Below are 24,447 nucleotides of genomic sequence, written 5' to 3'. Positions count from 1 at the left end.
TCACAATAATACTAAAAGATCAATACTTCGATTCCAAGAAGAGAACAAAAAAGGGCAGAAAAAACAATTCTGGGTATTGCAGATTTGGACGAGCAGAGAAATTTTTCTTCTTGTTGTTGAAAGAAAGGTACGAATGGTAGTATTTGACTATGCTACAGCAAACCTAATTATATAAGGATTTTTACACACCTTAACTTGCGTTCCCCTGCAAGGAATTAAGCTACCCACTCCTGTTCGAATATGGTATTGATGCGTGAGTGATTCATCTCACACCATATATAAATTTTCTTGGTTAAATACCTATAAACCCCTTAATTATACTCAAAAAATACATTAAGCATTTACATTTTGATCATGTTCAATTAAATTCTTAAATTTTTTTTTAAATTCAAATAAGTTAATCTGATTAATTTTTATTAATTAATGATACAGTTGACACTTTTATATTGATCATAAAACTAATATTAAAAAATAATTGAATTAAGAATTAAAAAATAAAAAAAATCAAATTAAATTTTCATTAGTATCATTTTCGATTTTTAAGTTTGATCTAAAAATTTTTGTTAAAAATTTAGTAAAGTAAATTATTTGAGAAGATCAAAAAGTAAACTTGTAAACAAAATTCCCCTTTGTATCTTTCTGAATGCCAAGCTCGTAGAAAGAGCAAATCAAGTGAAAAGTTGCCATCCAGAGAGGAGAATAACTTCCAAACATCTAGGAGCTAGGTCGTTAAAAGAGGAGACTAAATCACAGGTGTCAAATAAGAAAGTCATGACAAATGGAACGTTAGATGACAAAGAGAAACCAGATAAGCCAAGAACTTGTGTTGGGAAGAAACATGGACAAGTAACAAGTAATGGTGCCATGGGGAACTTGGTTAAGGCTCCCATAAATAGTAAAACTTTGACAGATGGAAGTGTTTCGTTGGGTTCACCCCCTCTAATGGAATTTTGTTTCAACACCAACAATGAAAGTTAAGAATTTTTTTTGTTTTCTTGAATAATCTACAAAATTTTGCTAAAAGTTTTAAAATCAAAATTAAGAACCAAATCTGATAATAATAAAAACTTAATTTGATGTGTTCAGGTTTTTTTTTTAAGTTGTTCATTCAATTACTTTTAGACGTGTGATTAGATAAAAAAATAAATACAAAATTTTTAGATCGTAAATTTTATTGTCACGTCACATTGATATTATCCAAATAACACGATAATAGTATCCATTGTATTATTAAATAATAAAAATTAATTAACAGTTAATAAAAAGGTTCATTTCATTTTAAAAATTTAATTAAATGTGATAAAAATATAAAAATTTAATTCACTATTTTAAAATAGATGAAACACTTTCTTTTCTTATTTAGCCAATCTTCTTCTGTATCAACTCAAAGACTAAGTGCATGTTTGGCCTAGCTTTTTTTCAACTTATCTACCTCTTAAAAGTAAAAGTTAGGCCAAACATAATTTTTTTAGAAGTTCTTAAAAAAAAAAAAAGTTTTTTTTAAGAACAAAATTTAAAAAAAAAAACTTAAAAAAAAGCTCCAAGGAAGAGCTTTTTCTTCTTTTTTTTTAAATATAATAGAATTTTTATTTTTGTTTCAAAAATGTCTTCATTTGTTAAAAATAATTACAATATTACCCTCTTAAAAAAAAAGAAATACATTCTATGATAATTTTAACAAAAATTATAACTTATAAAAAAAAATTATAAAAAAAAATTTATCAAATAACTTTAACTTAATTTTAAAAATTATTATTTTTTATAAAAACTACATAATAATTTTTTAAGTTAAAAAAAAATTAGACCAAGCTCTAAAAATGTAAATTTTGAATATGTAAAATTTGGTCTTATTGTTCCTCCTGGTGCAGCACCCTGTGAAAAAGAAGATGATGACGACTAGCAGTGTCTCGAAGGACGAATGCACGGCCAGAAACGCCCCCATCTGCTTGTATTCAGCAAGGAACGAAAGCTTGCGTGAGTCATAATTGTAACACAGCATCTCTTCCCGATTGTTCCAAGCCGAGCAATAGCTGTCTAGCCCCGAAGGCCCGTTTCAGGAACGGCCCAATATGTCAGGTTCTTGAATTCGTATCCACAATCCTTGGGCGGAAAGCAGCAACCAGTCTGCAGTCAGAAATAAAGCCCCGAATGTTGAATTCTGCTAGCTATTGACGATGACATTTTTATGATGAAGACATGAAGTTAAAAAATTAAAGAACAAGGAACCATTGAAATACGAACCATCACATTATCTAGATCGCTCCGGCTACGAACTTCTTCCTCCGACCTGGTCCCATTAATGATCGGAACATTGAGAAGGGCACAAAGTTTTGCCTCGATCATGCAACTCTTATTACTATATTCCAATTTGCACCACTAACAAATTTCCTTTGCAACCAATCTGGATGATCTTCATTAACAGCAATGACCAGAGTGGCAAAAATTATAAGCCCCAAAATCCAAATGGTAAGCACGACTTTCGACTAGGTAAATCATAAGCAAGGCGTTAGCCTTGGAGTATGAACCCCAACAAAGACAAGAAAAAAATGATTATTCCTAGTACTAAATACTTGTATATCAACACCTTTTGGCACTCTGTTCGTCCAAAAACATGAAGATATAGGGGGACAAGGCAACTAAATAGATGCTTCCGATCAGAGACAGCGTTGAGTGATGCAAATACAACGTTGCATAAACGAGCCATTTGCTTTTGGGATGATCTTCTTCCTCCTCTTCAATTTTCTGAAGTTTTCGGTGTGGGTTTATGTTAAATCGGTTCTCGCATTGTGTTTTTTTCCTGTTGAAAGTTATAATTCTCTATGTGTAGAAATGTTGTCCCGTCTGCTTTTAATTGTCACCATTGCCTAAAAATATATAAAATCACTATCTATTTGTCAGTTGGGAGATTGGCTTTTTTTCATTTAAGTTATGAGCTGGGTATTTCTGTTCTCTTCTTTTCTGAAGTTACATTGTTATCTCTTTTGAACCTTCTGGGGAAATAATTACAATCGAGATAGACAAAGGAAAAGGTGTTTCCCTTTCTTTATAAAAAAAAATTGTAGACCTCATAAGACCAAAATAAGGGGATATGCTGTATGTGAAAACAAGCAATGTTCAGAGAACAAAATTGAATCAAGGACCAGCTTGTCATCCAACTTTGCCAAAACTTTATTTCTTCTCAACATTTCCAAATTCAATTCCTGCTGTCAAGTTAATTCACTGCATCCTACTCATATCCGACATTAGAATTATCCTATGTGAAAATCGAACTATATAGGGAGAAAATGAATCCCCAAAGAAAGAAAAGGGAAATGTTTCTCTTTTTTTTCCCCAATAAAAAGGTGTAGGGTGGAGGAGGGAGCGTGGAGAGTAGGACTAGGGTTGGTTTTAATTGTTTCTACCTTGTCAATAGCATGAGATTCACAATACTCCTGGCACAACAGCGAGCAGCATAACCATGCTACTGTGCTTTAAGTTGGTGATTTCTGCAGTTCCTTCAATATTTCCTTTGACAGTTCCTCAGCATTGTACTCAACTCCAAAGCATCTTACGACCTTCATTTTTGGGTCTATCAAATACCTGAGCATTCAGAAATAAACTGCATCAAATTCTCAAATGAAAAAGAACTTTGAGAGAAGGGATGCCTGTGTGTGTCAATTTTTGGAACATACAATTTTTGGAACATACATGTTGTGAGAAGACTCGACTAGATAATCATCTCCTTCTTCTTCAACCTTCTTGAAATAAACGCGATACTCTTGTGCCATCTGCCTTACAGCACTGACAGGTCCTGTCAATCCCACTATTTTTGAATTGAACTCTGCACTTTGAAAGTAAAATTGGAGATGCATGAGCCAAGATACTTGTAATTAAAGCAGAAATAGCTTTTATCATCATCACATATTAAGTTACAAGGGCAGACAAACCTTTGAGGTAAGCACGGAGTTGTGCAGGAGTATCACGCTGAGGATCGATTGTCACAAATACAGGTAAAACCTTAACATTCTGTTTCGACTCTTGATCCAAATAAAACACAAAATGTTAGGAATATTACAAGAAATAGTTAAATGTAACATTTAAATCTGGTTAAAGGGTCATACCTAATGTATCTATAGCATTAACCATTATTTGAACCTGATCAGGTCCAACATCAGGAGATGATGTATAGCCAAAGTAGAGGAGAACCCAGTTCCCAAGAAAGTCCTGTTCGTTAACAACTTGATTTTCTGTATTAACTAAAGTGAATGGACCGCCGATAATAGGACCTATCGCAGCATCACAACCACTTCTTCTGCCCTGGCCTGCTCAACATAATCAAGAAGAAGACATGTTAAAGATTCATTAAGTCATGTTTATTACAGAATCCTTTCCTCATTGGCAATTGGACAAACACCAAGAAATATATTTATACAAACAAAATTTTCTTGGATCTTTAAACCTCAGTTTGTTGCAAGCAAAAAAGTATTTTGGACTACGTGAGAAGAATCACTTCAAATAATATTAATAAGCAGTAAAGCCTCCTGTCCTGTATATATAATCTAATGTCGACTCTTTAGTACTCTCTTCCCCAAAACCTTCTCAAACGATCCAAATTAGATTTAGCTTTTAAAAAGTACACTCATTTTCTTAATGTGTAGCTTTTGTTACCCAGCAACATCATGAACAATTACCTTCACAGAAAAAGTTGAGTTATATTAATACATATAAATTTGTTTAAATAAAAAAAAACACCCATAGGCCAGTACCTTATGGGCATATTTCTATATTATGCAGACACATTTCCATACTTTTTTAGATAATTTATAGTATGCCAACAAAGGTATACATACATAAATTTTTCTATGCAATTCCTAAGAAGAATCAAACAATAGACTACCTAAATGTTTCCATTACCTTTGACCTCGAGTTCATTCTTATAAACAAATTAAGTTATTCCACAACTAGATATTTCTTCCACACTGTTTGCCAACATGTATGACCACAGACAAAATAATACATGGAGACAACTTTTAATGCCCCACTCTTCATAGTAGTGATATGTCCTGGAAGCAGTGAGGTCAATAAGTCGGAAGAGCAACACTTAGAATTTCCTAACTAAGAAATTCCATCTATTTGCCACAGGTCAAAGTCATATGACAAACCTAGTCATGCAAAAGAAACCTCAGGAAGAAATAGCACTCATCAAACGAAGCTCTCTAGAACAAGCATGATTGCTGCATCAACTCTAATCCTACCCAAGAAACTGTAATAATGAGAGTGTATATCAGTATCAAATGGCCTACAATGACTGCAATTCAGTTCAACTTAGCCTCTCCTTCACTCAACCTTCCTTAAAGAAAGGGATGATAAAGCAACAACCCCCATATGGCTGTTGGAACACATCCTTTTGGCCTTTCTGAGACAGAGATAGTAATGTGATACTACACAAATGACAATAGGACAATAACTTAGGACATTTTGACACAAGCAAAATCAAAGAAGCACAAAAACAAACATAAATAAGTAGAACCAGAACTGATTGAAAGAAGCTTCCCAATAATTTCCAACAGTTGTCTAAGCACAAATGCACAGGAAGTCACTGAAATAAGCTACTTGAAGGTAATTAAATATGAAACATATATTCATACTCATGATCAGCCCAAACATAAGCTCAAGTGCATTGTTGCTTGTCTCATCTAATATCTTTTACTTGGAAAAATATCAACAATGAACATATTATGAAACTTCAATCCATGAAATAACACAAAATGTAGAGACCATAGGTATCCAAACTTAAAACAACCTACGTTCCAACACCTGGTCCATAACCACCAAGATTCCAATATGGGGCATTTATTTGACAGCCAAAGAAGATAAACAAGTACCTATCGCAACCGCTCTTCTCTCATCATTATAATGCACAAAAGCTACTAATCCAGCAAATCCTAGAAAAGCAGCTGACTGCAAAAGTAGGTGAAAACAACAATTAGGCTACATGTTCCTGCTATCCAACACAGAGTTCATACACAATGTAATATAGGAAAAGTACATATCAACAAGCAATCAAAGATAGGCAGCATACAACAACATAAGCACTCCACGGACGAGAAGCCTGTGTTTCTACATTTATAACAGGATGACCAGTTGGCTTTCCATAATTGTTCTTTGCTGATTTCGCATAGCCACAAGATTGGATTCTCTTAGATGGATCAAACCTACACATCCATATAAACATTAAAAGCTATGACTTCCCCAATTATACTAATAATTGCTTCATACCAAGACCAAAACTATATACAACAATGCTTCCCATATAAGCAAAACATGCTCATTTGGTAATTACAACAAAAACCCAAATCACCATTCTGATCAAAAATACATATAATACACAAAAAAGATTTATTAGAGAACAATTCCAGCATCAAAAAATTCGGAAAGTCACAATTTTGGCACTAATATTAATTTAAACTAACACTCAACTAAAAAGAAAATACGTTTTCCCCCTATCATGGATGAAAAAATAAACAATATTTATTTTTTTATTTCATATCCAACATTAAAAATGAAAGCCCATTATTTCTAACAGCAAAGGGGAGGAAAAGGAAAAACAGAAAAGAAAAGATTAGAGAGTGACCTTTGAAGTAGATTGGGAGTAGTGGGGGAGCGGTTCTTGGTGGCAAAGAGAATGAAACGAGAAATGGACATTATATATTTTAGGCAAATATTCTGGAGAATTTGCCTTCGGAGCAAAAACCCATGTCTGAATCCTTTTTATTTATACAGGGAAATCATGAAGCAGCAGAGCAAAAGGGGAGCAGCTGCTTCACCACGGTGGAATTTTCTTTGGTACCCAAGCTTATATCGAAAAAAAAAAAATATTCAACTCTTTTAAATAGAATTTTTTATCAAAAAAAATGAGAACTATTTGGATGAGAAGATTTATTACTACTATTATTGGTCTAACTTTGTCAAGCTTGAAAGCCCAAATTGTTGGCCCATGTAAGTTCTTTTTTTTTTCTTTTAATTCTTCGTATTGTTTTTTGTTTTTTTTTAAAAGAATTCTTAATATTGTTCTATTCGAGAAAAGGTGATTGGTTATCCACAATTTCTTTTGAATTAAATTAAGATTTATTAAAATAAAGTTAAGTATTAAAGAAATTTTTGTTAAGTTTATGTATAATTAATTTATATTTATTTAAATTTTTGTTTAATCTATAACTTTATAATTTTTGAAATTTTCAAAGTTTCTGTGGGTGAGAGATGAGACCTGCTTATATGCAAACAAAGAAAATCTCAAATTCACCCATAATAGAGTTTAGAATTTAAAATTTCTTGCAGATGCCTACACTATTTAAGCTCATATATAATATTGTAATCTACTTTTCTTCATTATATCATATTCCATATTATAATAGTATCTCTTTATCAAGACTAAATTTAATCAGTCTCATTTTCATTTCTTTATCAAAATTTTTAAAGATGTTATAAAATTAAATATTATTTCAATTTTTAAAAAATCTTACTCTTATTTTGAAAAATTCAAAATTTTAACATAAATAATACTAGAGAGAATTTTAAAAAAAAAATGTGAAAATAAGTGGAGGACAACCAATAAAATAATAACAATAAAAGATGGAGCGAATGCTATTTTTGTTGTTTAATCTCATAATGTAACAAAGCTTGTGCATGCCAAATGTACCAAATTAAGGAAAACCCTTGTGCAAACCAATGCAAGCCAAATTGGGGATAAATACAAACTCGAACTTTTTAAATTGTGTTGCACTATAAAGTGTCACTACAATTAAGGACAACCTCCTTCAGAATAAATATTAATCATTGCATGATTTCCTTTTTGTTTGACAAAAATCAGCAGCATATCACTTCGAATCAAACACATTCCTAATTTTTGCTCACGCAAGCAATATCTTGCACCTTTGGTGTTGAATTTCTAATTTCACAATGTTATGGCTCAAGCATGATTTATAAGGAAATAGTGCCAAGGAGCAGGAACTGGCTAACATTGTCATCTTCAATGCATTAGGGAGAAATGGTAACTACTAGAAGTAGTAGGTAACATAACAACAAATATAGAACATATTCTTAGCTACAGGCTTTCAACCTTCTCCATTGGTTCAGAAAACATGTGCTTGGTCTTCATCTTATGAATTGCACCAGCTGGACTCAGGTTTTTGGGGCAGTTTGCTGTGCAATTCTTTATAGTCCTGCATCTATACAATCTCTTGAAGTCTTCCGTTAAGGCCTGCAGCCTTTCCTCAGTGAAATCATCCCGGCTGCCAAGTAAATCCCATAGTTAACTTAAATTACCAATACAAGTTGTATGAGAAACATGAAGCTTTTTATCCTTTTGGCCAACATCCTGATTACTTCAATTGGATAAAGTATGAAAAACCCCTCAAATCCTGCTACAAAATACAATTTACATATAGAACTTTTATTGTGGTTCAACCAGGCAATTTACCTAGTAATTAAGCATTACCTCTCGGAGATCCATCGGTAAGCATGAAGCAAAGCAGCAGGGCCGGGATACTCCTCCGGGTTCCACCAGTAAGAAGTGCAGGAAGTAGTACAGCAAGCACAAAATATGCACTCGTATAGGCCATCTAGCTTCTTCCTGTCAGCAGGTGATTGCCTGTATTCCCTCCCATCTTCAGGTGGTCGTTCGGTCTTAAGCCATGGCTCGATTGACCTTTGTATTCACAAGGAAAATTTGTTCATAACTCACTCAATGGACAAGTTCTAGTGCTTTGTATTCGATGTTTGCATGAGTTAATAGATAGTATCATCAAATTTGTGATGAAAAAAGATTGATGTAATTTTAATTTAAATTAAATTATTATTTTAAAAAATATATTTTAAAAATATATCTCAATACATTACAATTATTCAATCACAATCATAAATTATGTAAAATTATTTAAGATTCGATAAAATATTACATGAATCTCACATCTATAATTGATGAATACTTCATAATTTAAGATTGAAATAAATGGATTCTTGTATTGTGTAACATAACTATTTATTTCTATAAAAGGAAAATGGTAGTCTCATTACTCGTAAGGCATACCTGTACTGTTGGTAATAATCGGTAAGGTCTACAACCAGATATCTGATCACATACATGTGAGGCAGGGGAGTTATAACAGTGGGCTTGCTAGTGTCTGCATTAATGGGCTCGAGGCAGGCCACAGTGTTGGTTCCGTCGTTGTTCATTGCACAAGACCCACATATCCCTTCCCTGCAAGACATCCTATAGCTTAGGCTTGAATCATCCTTTGCTTTTATCTTTTGCAATGCATCCAAAACCTGACACAGAAATGTACTTCAAAATAGGTCGACCTTAACCTTGAGAATTTTTTTCTTTTTTATAATTGGAAGAGAAAGGATTCGAATTCTGCTTTTTAAGTAGGAGATTTGAACCCTACTCTTTAAGTAGGAGATGATACACTAATTAATAAACTAAATGCTCGAGTACAACCTTAAGATTTGAGAATAAGAATTTTAATGATTATTTTTTCTTTCTTTTGCTAATGAAATGTTGGAAGTGCAAGAAGAAATATGCACTAGTACCATGGCGCCACAACTGGAAAGGTCTACATAGTAAGACTGGAGAAAGGGTTTGTTGTTGGTGGGGTGGTCAGCGCTCCATCTAAAGATCCTGAACTCCTTGTAAAGCTTCTGGACTCTGTTCTGAATATCCCCATGTGTTTCAATTGCTACTTCTGCATGCGCTTGTGCAGCTGGATGGTCTTCCAGCACTGGAAAATTTTGCTTTTTTGGGTCTCTACCCAAAATCCGAGCTACCTTATTGAAGCCATGGCTCAACAAGCTACTTGACATCTTTCTTTCTTTTTGTTTCTATTTTTCTTTCCCATCCCTTCGATTGATTCAAAGATTTCATGAAGCATTATAACATTTCTTATTTAAGGCTTTGGATTTCTGGAGACACGTAATTGCATGGCTGAAACGTGTTGGGAGTACACAAATTGTGGCACAAACTTGTACATCCGACATCACAGCCTTGACTTGCAACTGTCATCTTCTGAGTTCGGTTCAGTCTAGGTTAGTTTGGCTTAGGTTTTGTGGTTTAAATGACAATCTAGCTTGGGCTTTTCTTTGAGTTTGGGCTTACCTTGAAACCCCATTTATTAGAAAAACTTCTGATTTATTCTATACACTTGGACCCATCTATTCTACTTTTTCTTTAGTGAACTACTATTAATCCCAAATGTCGGCCGGACCAATTAGTATTAGACTTGTTTTTATTGTTAAAAAAATTCAACTCAAATCTTTGAAAAAAAATTTTAATTATTAGATTAAATACTCGAATGTAATTTTTTTAAAAAAATTAAAAAGCAGCTTTTATTAAACTTGGGAAATGAAAGGGTTCCCACCAGTAAGGTGGCAAAAACAAATACATCAGAATACTGGAATGTAATTAATGTTAGATTGGGACGAAAGCTCTACATGATACAAAGTTCCAAACATGTTTGAACCCCATAACTTAATTGCCATTTTAAATTTAGGAAATGGAGAGGATTACAATACTTGCCATTGTGTAACCTAAACTGTAAATACCAAAAAAGAATCTTCAAAGAGGACCATAATGCTTTTCTCTTGATATTTTTAAAACGTATATTGACATAGAATTTGAAAATTCATAGTACACTTTGAAGAGAAAAAAAGCCCTGCCCTCTATCATTTATGCCAGCAACGGAATAGAAACAAAAATAGTTTTCAATATTTGCAGTTTCAATCAAGAGTAGCCAAATGGAACTTGGCAAGACAGAGTTAGACAGCGGGGTTTTGGTCACCATGAGCCCCAAAAGATACACAAAACGACAGGGTTAGCTGTACTATATGACTCCAATAACATACTTGTCAACCAATTTCGCTGGAAGGTTTGGTCAGTTGGTCAGAGCCTTGGATCCGGTGCTGAAGATTAGCACGACAGTCAACCCCAAAACCCCAAATTCCACCCATCTGCTTAATTAATCAAGCTCCAAAGGCCCCACTACAAAATACTACTGTTATTAGGACCACTTGGCCACCTTCTCTGCTAGACTTTTATAATGTTTGACCCCGCAAAACCCCTCCCCTCCAGCAGTCGTCCCCTTATTTGAAATTGAAATCTCTTGCAAAACTTGGTAGCTTCTTCAATTAGTTTCTGCACCCCCTGGCACATCATAGTACCATTTTGCAGACAAGTTTGTGTCTGCAACTCTGCGATGATGCCAAGAACTCAAGCATTTTTTCAAAGAAAAATTGCTCAAATTGGTCGGGACCATCGGGCTGTTAGGTGGGGTTGGGATTTAGAAAATTAGAATTGTCAAACTCATTGGTTCTAAATCATTTCAGAGCTCAACAAAATATGGGAAAGTTTTGCTCAACTCCTCCAAGGTGTCAATATTCATTCATCATATCAATTTATCAAAGACTAGTCTATTATATGCTGCCCAAGGATGCTTGGCTACGCATCATTTTCATATCAAATCCAAGGATCAAACTTTCATGATGAACATTTGGAAAAAAGCCAGCTCATAGCTGGCTTATCAGAAAAACTCGTGATCTAGATTTGAGAAGTACTTCTGCCTTTGGTCCCCAAAGGAACAAAAAATAGAAGAAACTTATCAGTCCCGGTAAGTACATACTTGTTACTTTCAAGATCACTTAAAATGAGGATTTTTCTTTATTTATTTTTGTGACCCACACTAAAATATGTATTTAATTGGGGGTAAAACATAAAAGAGAATTAAATATATATATATATATATATTATTAATTAGCTTTTCCAAAAGCCTATATTAACACAAGGCAAACAATGCTAATTTTTTAATTTTTTTCATGGAATTTTTACAAATTTTGTTGTAGAAAGACATATATATTTATGAAAATAAATTAAAGAGCGGAGGGTACAAGATTGAACCTGCTACGCAGTTGACCAACACCAACATTAAATTTATGTAAGTGAAAGTTTTCAGCAACAAGTCAAAAAGAAAGAAAAAACAATGCAGAAAAAGCAAAGTGGTGTCTAATCAAATGTGTAAGCAGCGTAAAACTTAAATTAACTTAATGGGGTTAGGTAACCTTTGATTGTGAAAATCAGCTTGATGTTTCCTAAATTTATATATATATATATGTAAGACCCACAAACCACAACAAAAGAGCTCAAATAATAATAATAATTAAAAAAACTAAAGATTTCTAGTATTTTCTTTGCTTGTTTGCTTGTACCTTTATATATGATTATTCATTTTTGTAAATTATTGATGCATTTTTGCTGTAGGGCATGGACATACAGCTGTTTTAGGCATGAGTTGGTATTCATCTTTCAAGTCATGTGGATTCTGGATGGGCGGTGAAGAATAAGAGCAGAGAGCAACCACCGACTAAAATGAAAAGAAAAATATTCTTACGAGCAGTCCAAGATATTCTGATTTGGAGAATATATTTGGAGAATGAGAATTTAATTTGCGTCGCCGTTATGACGTTTGCATGGAAAATAAAGCATATAATATATATATATATACACTAATTCTATATAATGAGTAGAAAAATGTTGTAGTATATAATCAAAATTTATATAACTGAAATTGTAGGAAAATGTTGAACCGTCCGACCGAATTATTCAAATCCTAAATTAGTCTAAAATGAGAGAAAAGAAAATTGATCGCTTTTCCAGTATTGCAAAAGAAGGGGGAATTTACGAAGGAGAACACTGACTGTGAAAATGGTTAAAAATATTAGTAAAACACGAACGTGTAGAATAGTGGTTGAGGATCAATATCGTTCTGTGTCACGTCAAATAATTAAATATGTATCCGGTACCTTACTAGGTGTATACAAAAGTCATGTAGATTTAAGGGCTATTCAAACTTAGGGAGCAAGGAGCCCCTGGATTTCTGGGCCTTATTTATATATTAAAAATGCTAATCGGTTTCTATTTTCAATTTCACAGTGAATTTACAAGGTTGACAAGTGTTTTTTTTTTTTTTTAAAAGAGACAAGTGTTTTAATAAGATATGTTTATGACAATTAATAATTATGTATACTTTATTAAATAAAAATATGTGTTTTTTTTTTTAATTTCTTTGTTAAGTTTAAAAACTCCACCATGTATAAAATAATAATGACATAATATCTAAAAACAATTCTTAATTATTTAAAAAAATTTAAAATTATTTATTTTTTATTACGTTTAATCAATTTTTTATAATTTTATTTTAAATTAAATAAATTTTTATAATTAATAATTGACTAATTATTACTAGTCAAAATGTCACGTTAAATGATATTAACGTAACATATTGACATATTATAATAAATAATTATGTGATTTAAAAATATGATTATTTGACATATTCACCATTCACATTAGCAACATGTAAGTATAAAACTAATAAATGATAATAAATCAAATGTTAATCATAAAAATATTTTAAATTTTAAATAAAATTATAAAGAATTGATTGAACGTAATAGAAAAATAAAAATTTATTTACATTTTCTTAGATAGTTTAAGAATTTTTTTAAGTGTTATGCCTGATTCATATCTCTAAACACATTATATCACTTATTACATACCTTATATATATATATATATTATTAGAATAAAAATGGTAAAAGGTAAACAAGAAATACGCCCATAAATAGCACAAATCGGTTGAAATTGGCCTATTAGAAATACAAAACTACAGAAATCAACCTAGTTTACAGTAATAATTTTACCATGCCTATTCATGCACGTTAAATTGAACCTCCTTTAAAAAGTAGGCCTTTTTTAATTACTTTGGTCAACCTTTTTCACCACAAGGCAATTAAGCCAGCCTACGCAAGTAAAGGGGTTTGGATTTTCTGTTTCTTTCTCTAAAAGAATAATTCTTTATTGTTTAAAAGCATAAAACCAACTGAATAGAATACTATCACTTTTGATAAAAGAGGTTAATTTAAAGTCCCTCTAAAAAATTTACGGAATAATAACAAGTCAAAGTTACCATAAAACTAAAGCCGAAAATAGTTACCAACTTGCACTCGAGACACGTTTATATTAAACTGTACTTGACTTTCACCAAAAGAGTTTGCCGTTTTTAATACATTAAAGGCAGCAACTCGAGCAGGGGTTAGGTCAAGTTGGACGACAACCCCATAGCCAATCTGAAGGCTGTAACAGTATATACTCAACTTCAAGCCGGATTTGGTACATCTGCTTTATATGGTTGGACCATAAATAACTGTAGAGAAGATTGTTGCAACACGTTAGGTTTATATGCTTTTTGTGGACTCGGATTAGACTCTGTAACAAGCTTAAGCTCTGAAGTAACACTTGCTGTTACTTGTTTTCCATATCCTTCACATGTTTTTGGTTACACAACAGGAAAATAAAACCCTTTACCATTCTAATTGTGTACCCCATGCCTCCCGTCCTAAGAAGAAAAGAAAGCTGGGCCTCTTAAGACAGTTAGAATTATGTATGAATAGTTGCGGGCCCATAATTGTTGAGCTTATAAGGATATTTTTATTCTTATATTTGATTTGACTTGGCTTTTAGTTTGCACCCTTAAAGATACATATAATAATTGAGATTTATTTATTTTTTCATCTATAAATTGTACATTAAATTATTAAATACAATCAATATTTTTATAACCAAAGGCGTTTTTGTGTGTTACTTCATTTTAATTACGATTATCCTAATTGCTTGGATTAATTTACATCTAAAACTGTTATAGATGGGCATATGTTTGCACAAAAGGAAAATCGTATAGCCCGAAACAATAGCATGGTTTGGGTTTTTCTTTTTTTAGAGATGTTTTAACAGAAAAGAATTTGGAAGAGTACAACGTGTCATCAATTATTTATGTGGTGAACTGTTACAATCAAGACCATGACCTTGACAATGCATGACTATGTATAAATGGAGCAAACCATACGATTTCTTCTTTTTTTTTTATAGTTTTGCAATTAACATACAAAATAAGCTATCCCTAGTTATGAATGGATAAGATTTATATAAAATCTTAGATTCGAGTCGTAGTTAATCAATTAGAAAGCTATTCCTGATTGCCAACTTCCCCTTCAAACAAAAAAAAAAAAAAATATATATATATATATATATATATATATATATACCTTGATTCTAGATGAATACCAGAAGTACATATAATTTGATAGGGCCCATTGTAAGAGCCGGTGGCTTTCCCCATATGATCGTTGCCTGAGTTAGTTTGATTTTTATATTCGTGTTATGGATATATAGGACGGGGGAAATTATGACAAAGGTGAGACATCAAAGAATATCCCCATCAATCGGACGGTCGAGATCAAAAAAGCGACTGCGATGCATCCTTATGTGAGCCACAGGTTCATTGAGAACGATGGCAAGTCCAATCAATCCACATTTTTGATAGCACCCTGGCTCGGATAGCGTCCACACCCACAGTTTTTTAGACTGATTAGTTTTACAGCCTCAAGCAACTTAAATCAGACATAATTAGGTAAGCGATTTGAGAGCCTTAATTGCCAGCTCTCTCTATACTTGTATTTCATTTTCAGCCTCCAAAAGTCACCGTTTAATTCTACCAAAATTACATGTATTCTTTGCAGGATTTTATATATGGTAATACGCGTGTATACATTCATCATAGCCATTTACCAAGCATGTGTATGTAAGTTATTCACAAGCACATAAACTGTGACAATAGATGTATCAGATTCTATTAAGTATACTGAAAAGGAACAAAAGAAATAATGAATATGAAAGTCGAATACAGTTTAAAACAGTAAACAGATTCGTCATATCGAATTAATCTTTGTTTAGATAATTTAGACTATTGAAGTGATAGTGCAATATAGATAAATAACATTGATTTATTGGTAAGGCATTTGAGTTCGTTATTTTTAAAAATAATGCCCAAAACTTTAAGTGGTGAATGGAGATGAGGTTTAGAAAAAAGAAAAGAAGAACCCCACGGGCAGCAGGGACATTGCGTGCAGACATGAAATACGTAAAGGTTTCAGATTTTAGGGTTAGGGTTTGGTGTTGTAGGGGCAAATACAGACCATAGGTATGGAAAAGGAGGTAAAAAGAATATAAATAACACGTAGAATGACAAAGACCTCTAATTTCATACCAGCTAACCCAAGTTGTGTTATCAAATTATGATTTTAAAGTTAAACAATATGTAATACATTTATATTCCAAAAGGGTATAATAAAGTTAAATAAAAAATATTGGTGAGCTAGCTTCATCTTTTCGTTTAGATGGTTGCAGCGAACTTAAGGTGTTGTTCAACTGATCTATCCATCCAAACATCGGAGCTTTCTTCTTCTTCTACCTTTCTTCTTTTTGTTTCAAACAGAAGAATTTTATGCTATTATTATAATAAATGAAGTGGAAGAAGATAGCAAAGGTAGAAAAAGTTATGGAAAAAAAACAACCAGGTAAAGTAGAAGATAACAGGAAAATATAATGATTTTCCATATACAATTTCAACAGAGGAAGACTGTGAAAGATTCTCTGAGGTGAGGTTCCTCTGATCAATTATATAACCCCAGATTATGATTTTTCTTTTTATATTTATTACCACTGACTTGGTCAAAGGCTGTGGCTAGGAAACACTATAATTTTTTTTCTCTTCATTTATTAGCTTGTTGGATCAAATAATCTGTAAGGAAAACAGATGGAAACGCCATACTTCATTTTTTCTCCTATCATTAAACCTAAGTTACCTAACCATTTAAACATAAGCAATGAATAATTAATTGATTTTAAATACAAACCAGATTTTATTTTCTTCATTTATGCAATTTAGTTACTGTTTCTATATAGTACAGCTATTTTTTAAAACAGGATTTTTTATGGTTTGTGAAAAGGAATAGTAGTGATGGTTGTTATCTTTTTCTTTTATACCATTCAACAACCCTCTTCCCTAATTTGTTTGCTTGCCCACCTCATTATTCCCAACAAAAGGAAAATTAATTTGTTACACTGAAATATGGAATATTTAATGGAATATATATTTAAAAGAAATAAAGAATTCCTCTAAAATATCCATCTTTTTCTTCTTTTCACACTAAAAGGATCAAAACCACATCTCCCTTATACTTTGACCAGTTGCCTTCATCACAGCCTTTCTCTCTCACACACATGGGTGTCCCACCCTGATCTTTTTGAGTGAAACCACGAGCAGAAGCAGCAGCCTCTCTTTTTGAGAAGAAAAGGCTAGAGAACAACTCCTTTCCCTCCCTTCTCTTTACCCCTCTCTCAAACAAAAAAGATTTAAAAAAAAAAAAAAACCCTAGTTCTGCTTAACTCTTACAAGGCTAAAAGCCAAAAGAAAGGCAAGAAAGAGATTAAAAGAGAGTCCCCTCCCAGCAAAGTTTACTTTCATTTTACCTCTCTTCTGCAACCATTAGTTTGATGATCCCTGAGCTGTTAATTCCTTTCTTTGCACATACCCTTTTGCTCAAAGACAAAGTAAAAGCAAGCAAAGCACTGTCTTCTTTGCAGATCAGAGCTTTAAAGACAACATGGGTACTTTCTGATAGCTCTGCTTCCGGAAGATCTTCCTCTTTCTTCTCTCTTTTCCTTCTTTTTTTTTCCTTTCCTTTCCTTTCTTCTCTTTTTTGTATTACCTCATGCTTCGTTTTGTAGCTTCCTTCTTAAATGAGTCCGAGTGGTAAGTAAGCAAAAAATCTCTTCTCTGAAACTCCTCACATCTCTGTCTCCCTTTTACGTCTTTCCCTTTTTTTTTTTTTGGCTATCTCCTGTCTGTCTGTCTTTTTTCCCCTTCTTTCTCATGGATTCTGGTAATAGTGGTAGTATGCCATCTTCGAGTGGTGGCAGTGAAGAGTATGATTCACGCGCAGAGTCCATCTCAGCTTTCTTGAACAATAACTCATCGAGCCATGTTGGTCATGGTCCCTTGGGAAACCAACCACCACCACCAGCACCACCGCAACAGCAACACCAGAGCCACTCTTCATCAGCTATGTTTGACCCTTTATCGAACTACTTCGATCATCCTTTATCAAGATCACCGCAACTTACAACAATTCCAAATTCACTCCTCAATCTTGATGTGGTTTGGTCCAAAAATCTAAGATCTGAGCCCAATTGCACTGATCTTGGTGGGTTCATAGCCTCGTCATCACCAACCCAACAGTTGTTGACCAACCAGCAGGCACAAAGCAGAGCTACTTTTCCTTCTATGCAGATCCCTCAAGGACCAGAGAGCGCTACAAAAAGTTCAATTTCAGGCACAGGTGACCAGCCCAACAACAACAACAGCAACATGGTGCGTAACCCAAAGAAGAGATCCAGAGCTTCTAGGCGTGCACCAACAACTGTTTTGACCACAGACACCACCAATTTCCGAGCCATGGTTCAGGAGTTCACTGGGATCCCTGCACCACCCTTCACGTCCTCACCTTTCCCGAGAACCAGGCTTGATCTATTCGGTACACCTTCCACTATGAGATCAACACCTTTAGACCCTTCACCTCCTCATTATCTTTTAAGACCATTTGCCCAAAAAATCCACCCTCCCCCGTTTGTTTCTTCTTCTACTGCTTCCTCCTCATTTCCTAGCTCCTCGATGGTCGATGCTATAGCTTCTACTCCTAGTACTAACATCACTTCCGCATCTGCTAGTAACAACAATACTACTTCTAGTTCAACTTCCATTAACTACCAACTGTCATCCGAGTTAGGCCTTTTAAAGCAGCCTCAAAATCTCCTCAACATCAACATGCAAAACCCAATTCTTAACTTCCAATCTCTCCTACAAGCCCCTCCAAAATACCCGCTTCCCAATTCAACCATTCTCGGAACAAAACTGCAAGGGTCCTTAGATATTCCATCAAATGACTCTTCTCTCAAAATGGGTGTTTTAGAAGAGTTTGGTTTGAGCCATGGCCATGTCAATACCAACCTCAGCGGGCTCCAAAACATGGTATCATCGGACGGGGCATTGCCAAGAAATGATAGTAGTACTAATCCTCCAAGCTGGGGAGAAGGAACAGGCTCCCAAGAACATGATCAAAGTCTCCTAAGGTCCATCAATGGCGGCTACAACAGTAACTCTCAGAGAGTCTCAAATGGGAAAGTGAGCAACTTCTCGGCTTCTTCATCGGACTTCCATGGCGATAAAGGGCCAGAAAATGTAGCTGCAAGAAGTGAAGGTATGGTGGAATCATGGATATGTTCCTCAGATTAGGAGTATCTAAAACGTTACCAAAAATAAACCAAAAAAAGAAAAGGTTTCAAAATGAGAAAATCTCAACAAAGAATATCAAGGAAATGATGGTGAGTACATCACATGATGCATGAAAGAGATGGAATCTCTCTTGTTCTCTCGCATATTAACCATGACTTTCGACATAATTGAAAACACTGTTTTTTTTTTTTTTCTTTCCTTTTTGTCTTTTCTTTTTTTCTCCCTCTTTTAAAGTTTAAACCTTCCCCTTTTAATTTGATCATTGCTATGTAAATAATAGTAGCCTCTCTCAATATATATTCTTTTTTTCCTTCTTTTATTTGTCACATTTTCTCATATTATTATGTTCTTCATACATGGACGATCATGGCCTTTTTTCAACGTTGTCGTCTCAACAGTACAAAAGTGAATGGTAGTTGTTTAGTATTCTTCTCATTCCTTTGGAGAAATTTCTTTTTATTCAGTTTTCTTTTATGGGGTTTTTGACTATTGTAAGGTTCAGAATGTGAATGCAAATATCAGACAACGAAACCATGAAACTTTGTGTTCTCTTCTCGGACATTTTTTTTTTATTTCTTTTTTGGTTATTTGCAACAAAGAGGGGAAAAAATGCAATAATTTACTGTAAGAGAGCACTATGGCCTGGAGTTTTGTCCGGTTTCTTCGTATCATTTATCCAACTCTGAATTTTTATTTTATACTTGTTTAAAATTTTGTATGATGCCTAGGAGTGATTGGTGGCGAGATTTGGGGAATCGTTAGCCGCCGCAATCTCAATTTAATTAGTTTGCAATTATCTCTTTCCTGTGTGAGTTTGTGCTTCATTTTCCTTCTTTTATAATTTGGATTGATTATTTTTTACTCCTTTTATAATGTACATACCCATGTAATGACATTTTTAATACTTTAATTTAATTGCTATAGTTTAGGAGCCGTATCAGTTCCAATTATAAGGCCATGTCTTAGCCCGTGGCTCATTTCGCACGTAAAATTATGGTTGTACGTTTTGGACAAAATAACCTTTTTATTGGTATTTGAGGTACAACCGTGATTTTCTCTCTTCCCTGTTGTCTTAGGCTATTGGCATAATGGGGAGAGTTTATTATTCGAATCTAAAATCTCTATTTCGATTTTATTCTACACAGACCATGTTTTGGATCTTAGAAAAGTAATCGTACATTGTTGGTTTTTTATATATTAACCAAACAAATGTACATGTTTAATGCTGTGATTAGTTTAGTTGTGGAGTCAGGGTTATACAGTCAGAGAAAATTATGAGTCCCAAACTAATGGAATTCCTATGTGATGGTCAAGGGGATTTCTTTTGTTTCTGCGATTAGGATGGGACATAACTGTTAAAACGACAGGAAAATCTGGGTGGAAACTAGGTCCATCGGCATGTTCTGTCTCTTTTTTTTTCTCATTAAAACAACCCCACACTTTTAACAGATAAGTTTTTGTCATAATATTAGGATGTAGCTAGTCATACAGTTAGAGATATATGCACTTGGTTAATGCCAACGACTAGTTTGAGCTGGCCATTGACGTATATGGATCAGGAAATGAAGGAATCCTTCCTTTTTTTAAAAAAATATATATATTAGCTAGCTAGGATGATAATTTGTTCGTACACATTAAGGAACACGTTGGACAAGCTTAATCTCATCGTGCAAACATCAGTCTTCACTCTCATGAATCATGCGCAAACTGAGTGGACTGTGCTTTATCAAAAAGCAGTGATGTATATATACGGTAAGCCTCCTATCAAATTCAAGAAATGTGGTAAAATGTTCTTTAAGATATATGCGTACCAAGTTAGTACATTTAACTAATTATTCACAGCTCTTTTTTTTTTTTTATGGCAATTAGTATAGAGTTGTAAGTCTCGCTGATATGAGGGTATCATGCTGCTCGAAACAAAAAACAGTGGCATTGTAGTTCCATGCAATTAAAGTAAATATTCTCATGCAAGAAGTAAATACTATTTTATGTTTAGGGATTCATAATAATATCCCAAATCCCATAGTTTGCAGAAGCTAATAAAGATAAGCATATTTTCACGTATGTTATGAATTCCTTAAAAAAGAAAGGGTAGGTGGAAATAATGTCACTCAGCTGCCAAACCCTTCACTTTTGCAGTTATATATGAAGGAAGAATCGTGCTTTCTTTTCCCTGAATTTGCACTCTCTATATTATGAGCATTGAAGCAGAAGCTGTTTTGTTCTCGTGCTGCTCTATATATACACACATATATGTTAATGACCAATGAGCTGTAGGAGCTGTGAAGAACCAAGACAAAAAAAGTGAATGAGTTCCATAGTAGCTACTAAGTTATGACTTTTGTGATTCGTTAGTGACAAATTCCTGTTGTTAACCTAAAAAAAGTTTTCCAAAAAGAAAAAAAGACTCAAAGACAAAGAAGACAAAAGAAAACCGAAATATGAAAGGAACCCTAGATGAGGCCATTTTGTCAAACACTAGCATGATACTAAAAGACATGGTTTCCCGCCAAGGGTAATTGACACATGCAGACCACAAAAAGTTTTCACAACTTTTCAAAAATTTGTAAAAATTGAATGGAAAAAGCAACTCTTCTTGAAAAACTCTTTATCAATGTCACAAAGTGGGTAATCTTTGCATGAAAGGGTGATATATCTAAAAAGTTAGCAATCTTTTTCATGTCATTGATTGATAGATCATGATCTTTTTCACTTCAATAATAAATATAAACTTTCACCTTTGGTTTAAAATTTGAATGATGAGAGGGCATGGAATGGGGGAGTTTCAAAATTTTTGATTCTTTTTTCTAGCTCAAGTAGCGGAAATATACGATTCATCATCAATGAAAATAATAATAATAATGAAACAAACAAGCATAGGATTTTGGGGAGAGTACCTTTTATAAAGGGATACCCTTTTTATTTTGTTTTTGTTTTTCGCACTAGAAAAAAAATTCAAATGATTAGCCATGGGATTTTGGAGATTTAAGGGCCAGGCCTCTAGAGAAGGGATGGGTGTGTGGTGACCTGTGACACTTCTTTTAGCATCATGGTGGCCCATGCCCAGTGAGTAGCACAGCTAGCCTTTGCTCTCTAGCAATGATGGCTCTCCTCTCTTACTCAGTCCTCACTCTCCCCTCTCAGCCCACAGGACTATGTCATAGGCTGAAAACAGTGTGGCAAACAGGCAAAATTAAAGGCGTCTCTCTCTCTCTCTCTCTCTCTCTCTTCAAATACCCTACAAATTTGAGCCGGAACTCAAAAAGATACACAACTTTTGGCATCGCCCATCAAAAAGGCTGGCACCATTCCCTCTTCACTTGAAACCATTCCCTCATGCATTTGAAAAAGCATAAATTAAGTACCAAAGAAATAAAAGCATATATTCAAGTACCCAATACTGGAAGAAGACAAACTTTCTTATTTCTAGAATAGTATTATTATATTCCCTAGCACATATGTCTTGTTTAATTTAAGCTAACTTCTCTATGTTTTTAAGTCAAAAGAAAATTATGTTACTGTTTATAGCCCTTAAATTAATTTGGGTTTCTCTTTTTGACCTCAAATTTACAGCAGGGGGTTCTCAATGCCTTCCTTAATGGGAGAAACAGTGTATGTGTTTTAAAATATATAAGATATTTTGTTATCATTTCCTATGATTATTCAATGGATATTTTATGCTTCACTTTTTTAAGTGGTCCACTCTTTCTTCTCCTTTTTTTAACAGTAAAATAAGATGGCTTAGCAGCAACTAAATCATAATGGTGCTTGAATAATCTATGTATATATATATTTTCAGTTGCACATGAATTATGGAGAGACATGATGAAAGCAGACGCAACAATAATCTAACTGACTGCAAATATATTGGTCTCCAAGACTTGAGCCAGTTTTAGTCTCTAGTGCTAGCTTTTGTTTGTGGTCTCAGGACTCACGGAAAATTAACCTTAGCTAGAATTGGCAAAGAGTGGATGGTTAGCAGCAACATTAATTATAGTATTTCTTTTACAAAAAAATAGTACTACAAGAAATTAATGTTGGTCGGCAAGGGAAATTAGTAAGCCTATGAATTGAAACACGTGTGCCAATCGTGTTAATGCATGCTCAAACACAACTTGCAGGGAGGGTTAAACCCTAGCTGGAAGTGGACCATTGCATGCTAAAGGAGATTTTCCCTTTGACACTGCTTTTAAAACCATATATCGGAGTGATGGAAGAGCGAAGGAAGCTTCTTTTATAAAATATCTATTTTTTAATTAATTGCCAAGTTAAACAGCCTTCCTTCTTGTTGTGCAATATATGTGCAAGTACAACCTTGTAGATTCAAAAACTTCTAATAATACTATCGTTTTTATCTTTAATCTTTCACTAGAAGAAACGAGAATTTAAATTTGACTGTTTAACTATAATAAGAGATAATCTTATATCATTCGTGCATTTATTGCACCTATTGCTTAGCACAAGTTGCCGTTTGCAATGAGTTTACAAACATTATTATAGTCTTGTTTTATTTTTTTCTGCAGAAAAAATACATAAGAAAGACGAAAGATTTCTTGACTGCTAAAGTGAGCATATCTCGAGGCCTCTACATCAATAGGACTTAAATTTGTAGGCATTGGCATGTGCCAAACAATCTATGTATGGCAGATATATAGACTGGGGCTCAATAAACATAAATCTCGTACAGAATTCTACAGGCCTATACATCCATCCACCGGGTCATACGTGGTTTCAGGTTCAGCTTAAATTGGGATGACAGGTCTATGAAAAATTCTGTTCCAGTTGGGCAGGCTAGTGAAGAACTCGATTTCTTTATCGTTATCATTATTTTTCTCTGTTTTAAAGAGATACTCAACAGTTAAAAGACGGATTTACAGTGAGGGCAATGAGGTAAGCTACCCCTATTGAAATCTGGTAGGATTATCTAACTACCACAAGTGTTTAATTTTACTAGGATCGATGCTGCTTTTCTTCTTTTAGGAAATCGAAAGGTTAATGCATTAATTAAGATACAAAAGGAAACCGGCACTTGCCCTATCTCGACCTAATTAATAAACCAAACAAGGAATGCGAGATCATATGCACAAGTTTTAATTTCCCCTTCACCACGGATATGCTAAGTCAATGATCAAATCGTGATAGATAGTAATAATAGTTTCTTCCATGTCACTACAATCACTGTATTGTACTACTTATTGAGCACCCTGCTTCCATGCAAAATGCAAACGCA

General features: G+C 33.8%; 3 protein-coding genes across 3 annotated transcripts; 1 reads left to right on the top strand and 2 right to left on the bottom strand.

Annotated features, from left to right (window-relative positions):
* Positions 1-3,144: 3,144 nt before the first annotated feature.
* HCC2 (Thioredoxin superfamily protein) lies at positions 3,145-6,861 on the bottom strand. The gene is made up of 7 exons (XM_088803655.1): positions 6,614-6,861; positions 6,062-6,194; positions 5,865-5,940; positions 4,101-4,301; positions 3,927-4,016; positions 3,688-3,820; positions 3,145-3,579 (listed from the first exon to the last, which is right to left on the bottom strand). The coding sequence occupies exons 1-7, from the start codon at positions 6,682-6,684 to the stop codon at positions 3,471-3,473; spliced, it is 813 nt and encodes a 270-aa protein (XP_088659781.1). The 5' UTR covers positions 6,685-6,861; the 3' UTR covers positions 3,145-3,470.
* Positions 6,862-7,970: 1,109 nt separating this feature from the next.
* On the bottom strand, positions 7,971-9,840 carry SDH2-3 (succinate dehydrogenase 2-3). Its single transcript, XM_007047923.3, has 4 exons — positions 9,571-9,840; positions 9,068-9,306; positions 8,477-8,686; positions 7,971-8,270 (listed from the first exon to the last, which is right to left on the bottom strand). Exons 1-4 carry the CDS (start codon positions 9,838-9,840, stop codon positions 8,084-8,086), a joined length of 906 nt encoding a protein of 301 aa, XP_007047985.3. The 3' UTR covers positions 7,971-8,083.
* Positions 9,841-17,099: 7,259 nt separating this feature from the next.
* Positions 17,100-19,756, top strand: LOC18611585 (uncharacterized). The gene has a single exon (XM_007047922.3). The coding sequence runs from the start codon at positions 17,799-17,801 to the stop codon at positions 19,215-19,217; it is 1,419 nt and encodes a 472-aa protein (XP_007047984.1). The 5' UTR covers positions 17,100-17,798; the 3' UTR covers positions 19,218-19,756.
* The last annotated feature ends 4,691 nt before the right edge of the window (positions 19,757-24,447 follow it).

The sequence above is a fragment of the Theobroma cacao genome, chromosome 1, assembly GCF_053813885.1.
Source record: "Theobroma cacao isolate CCN51 chromosome 1, ASM5381388v1, whole genome shotgun sequence".
Classification (NCBI taxonomy): domain Eukaryota; kingdom Viridiplantae; phylum Streptophyta; class Magnoliopsida; order Malvales; family Malvaceae; genus Theobroma; species Theobroma cacao.
The sequence above is the reverse complement of the archived record's forward strand: the minus strand, read 5'-3'. Positions and strand labels throughout refer to the sequence as shown.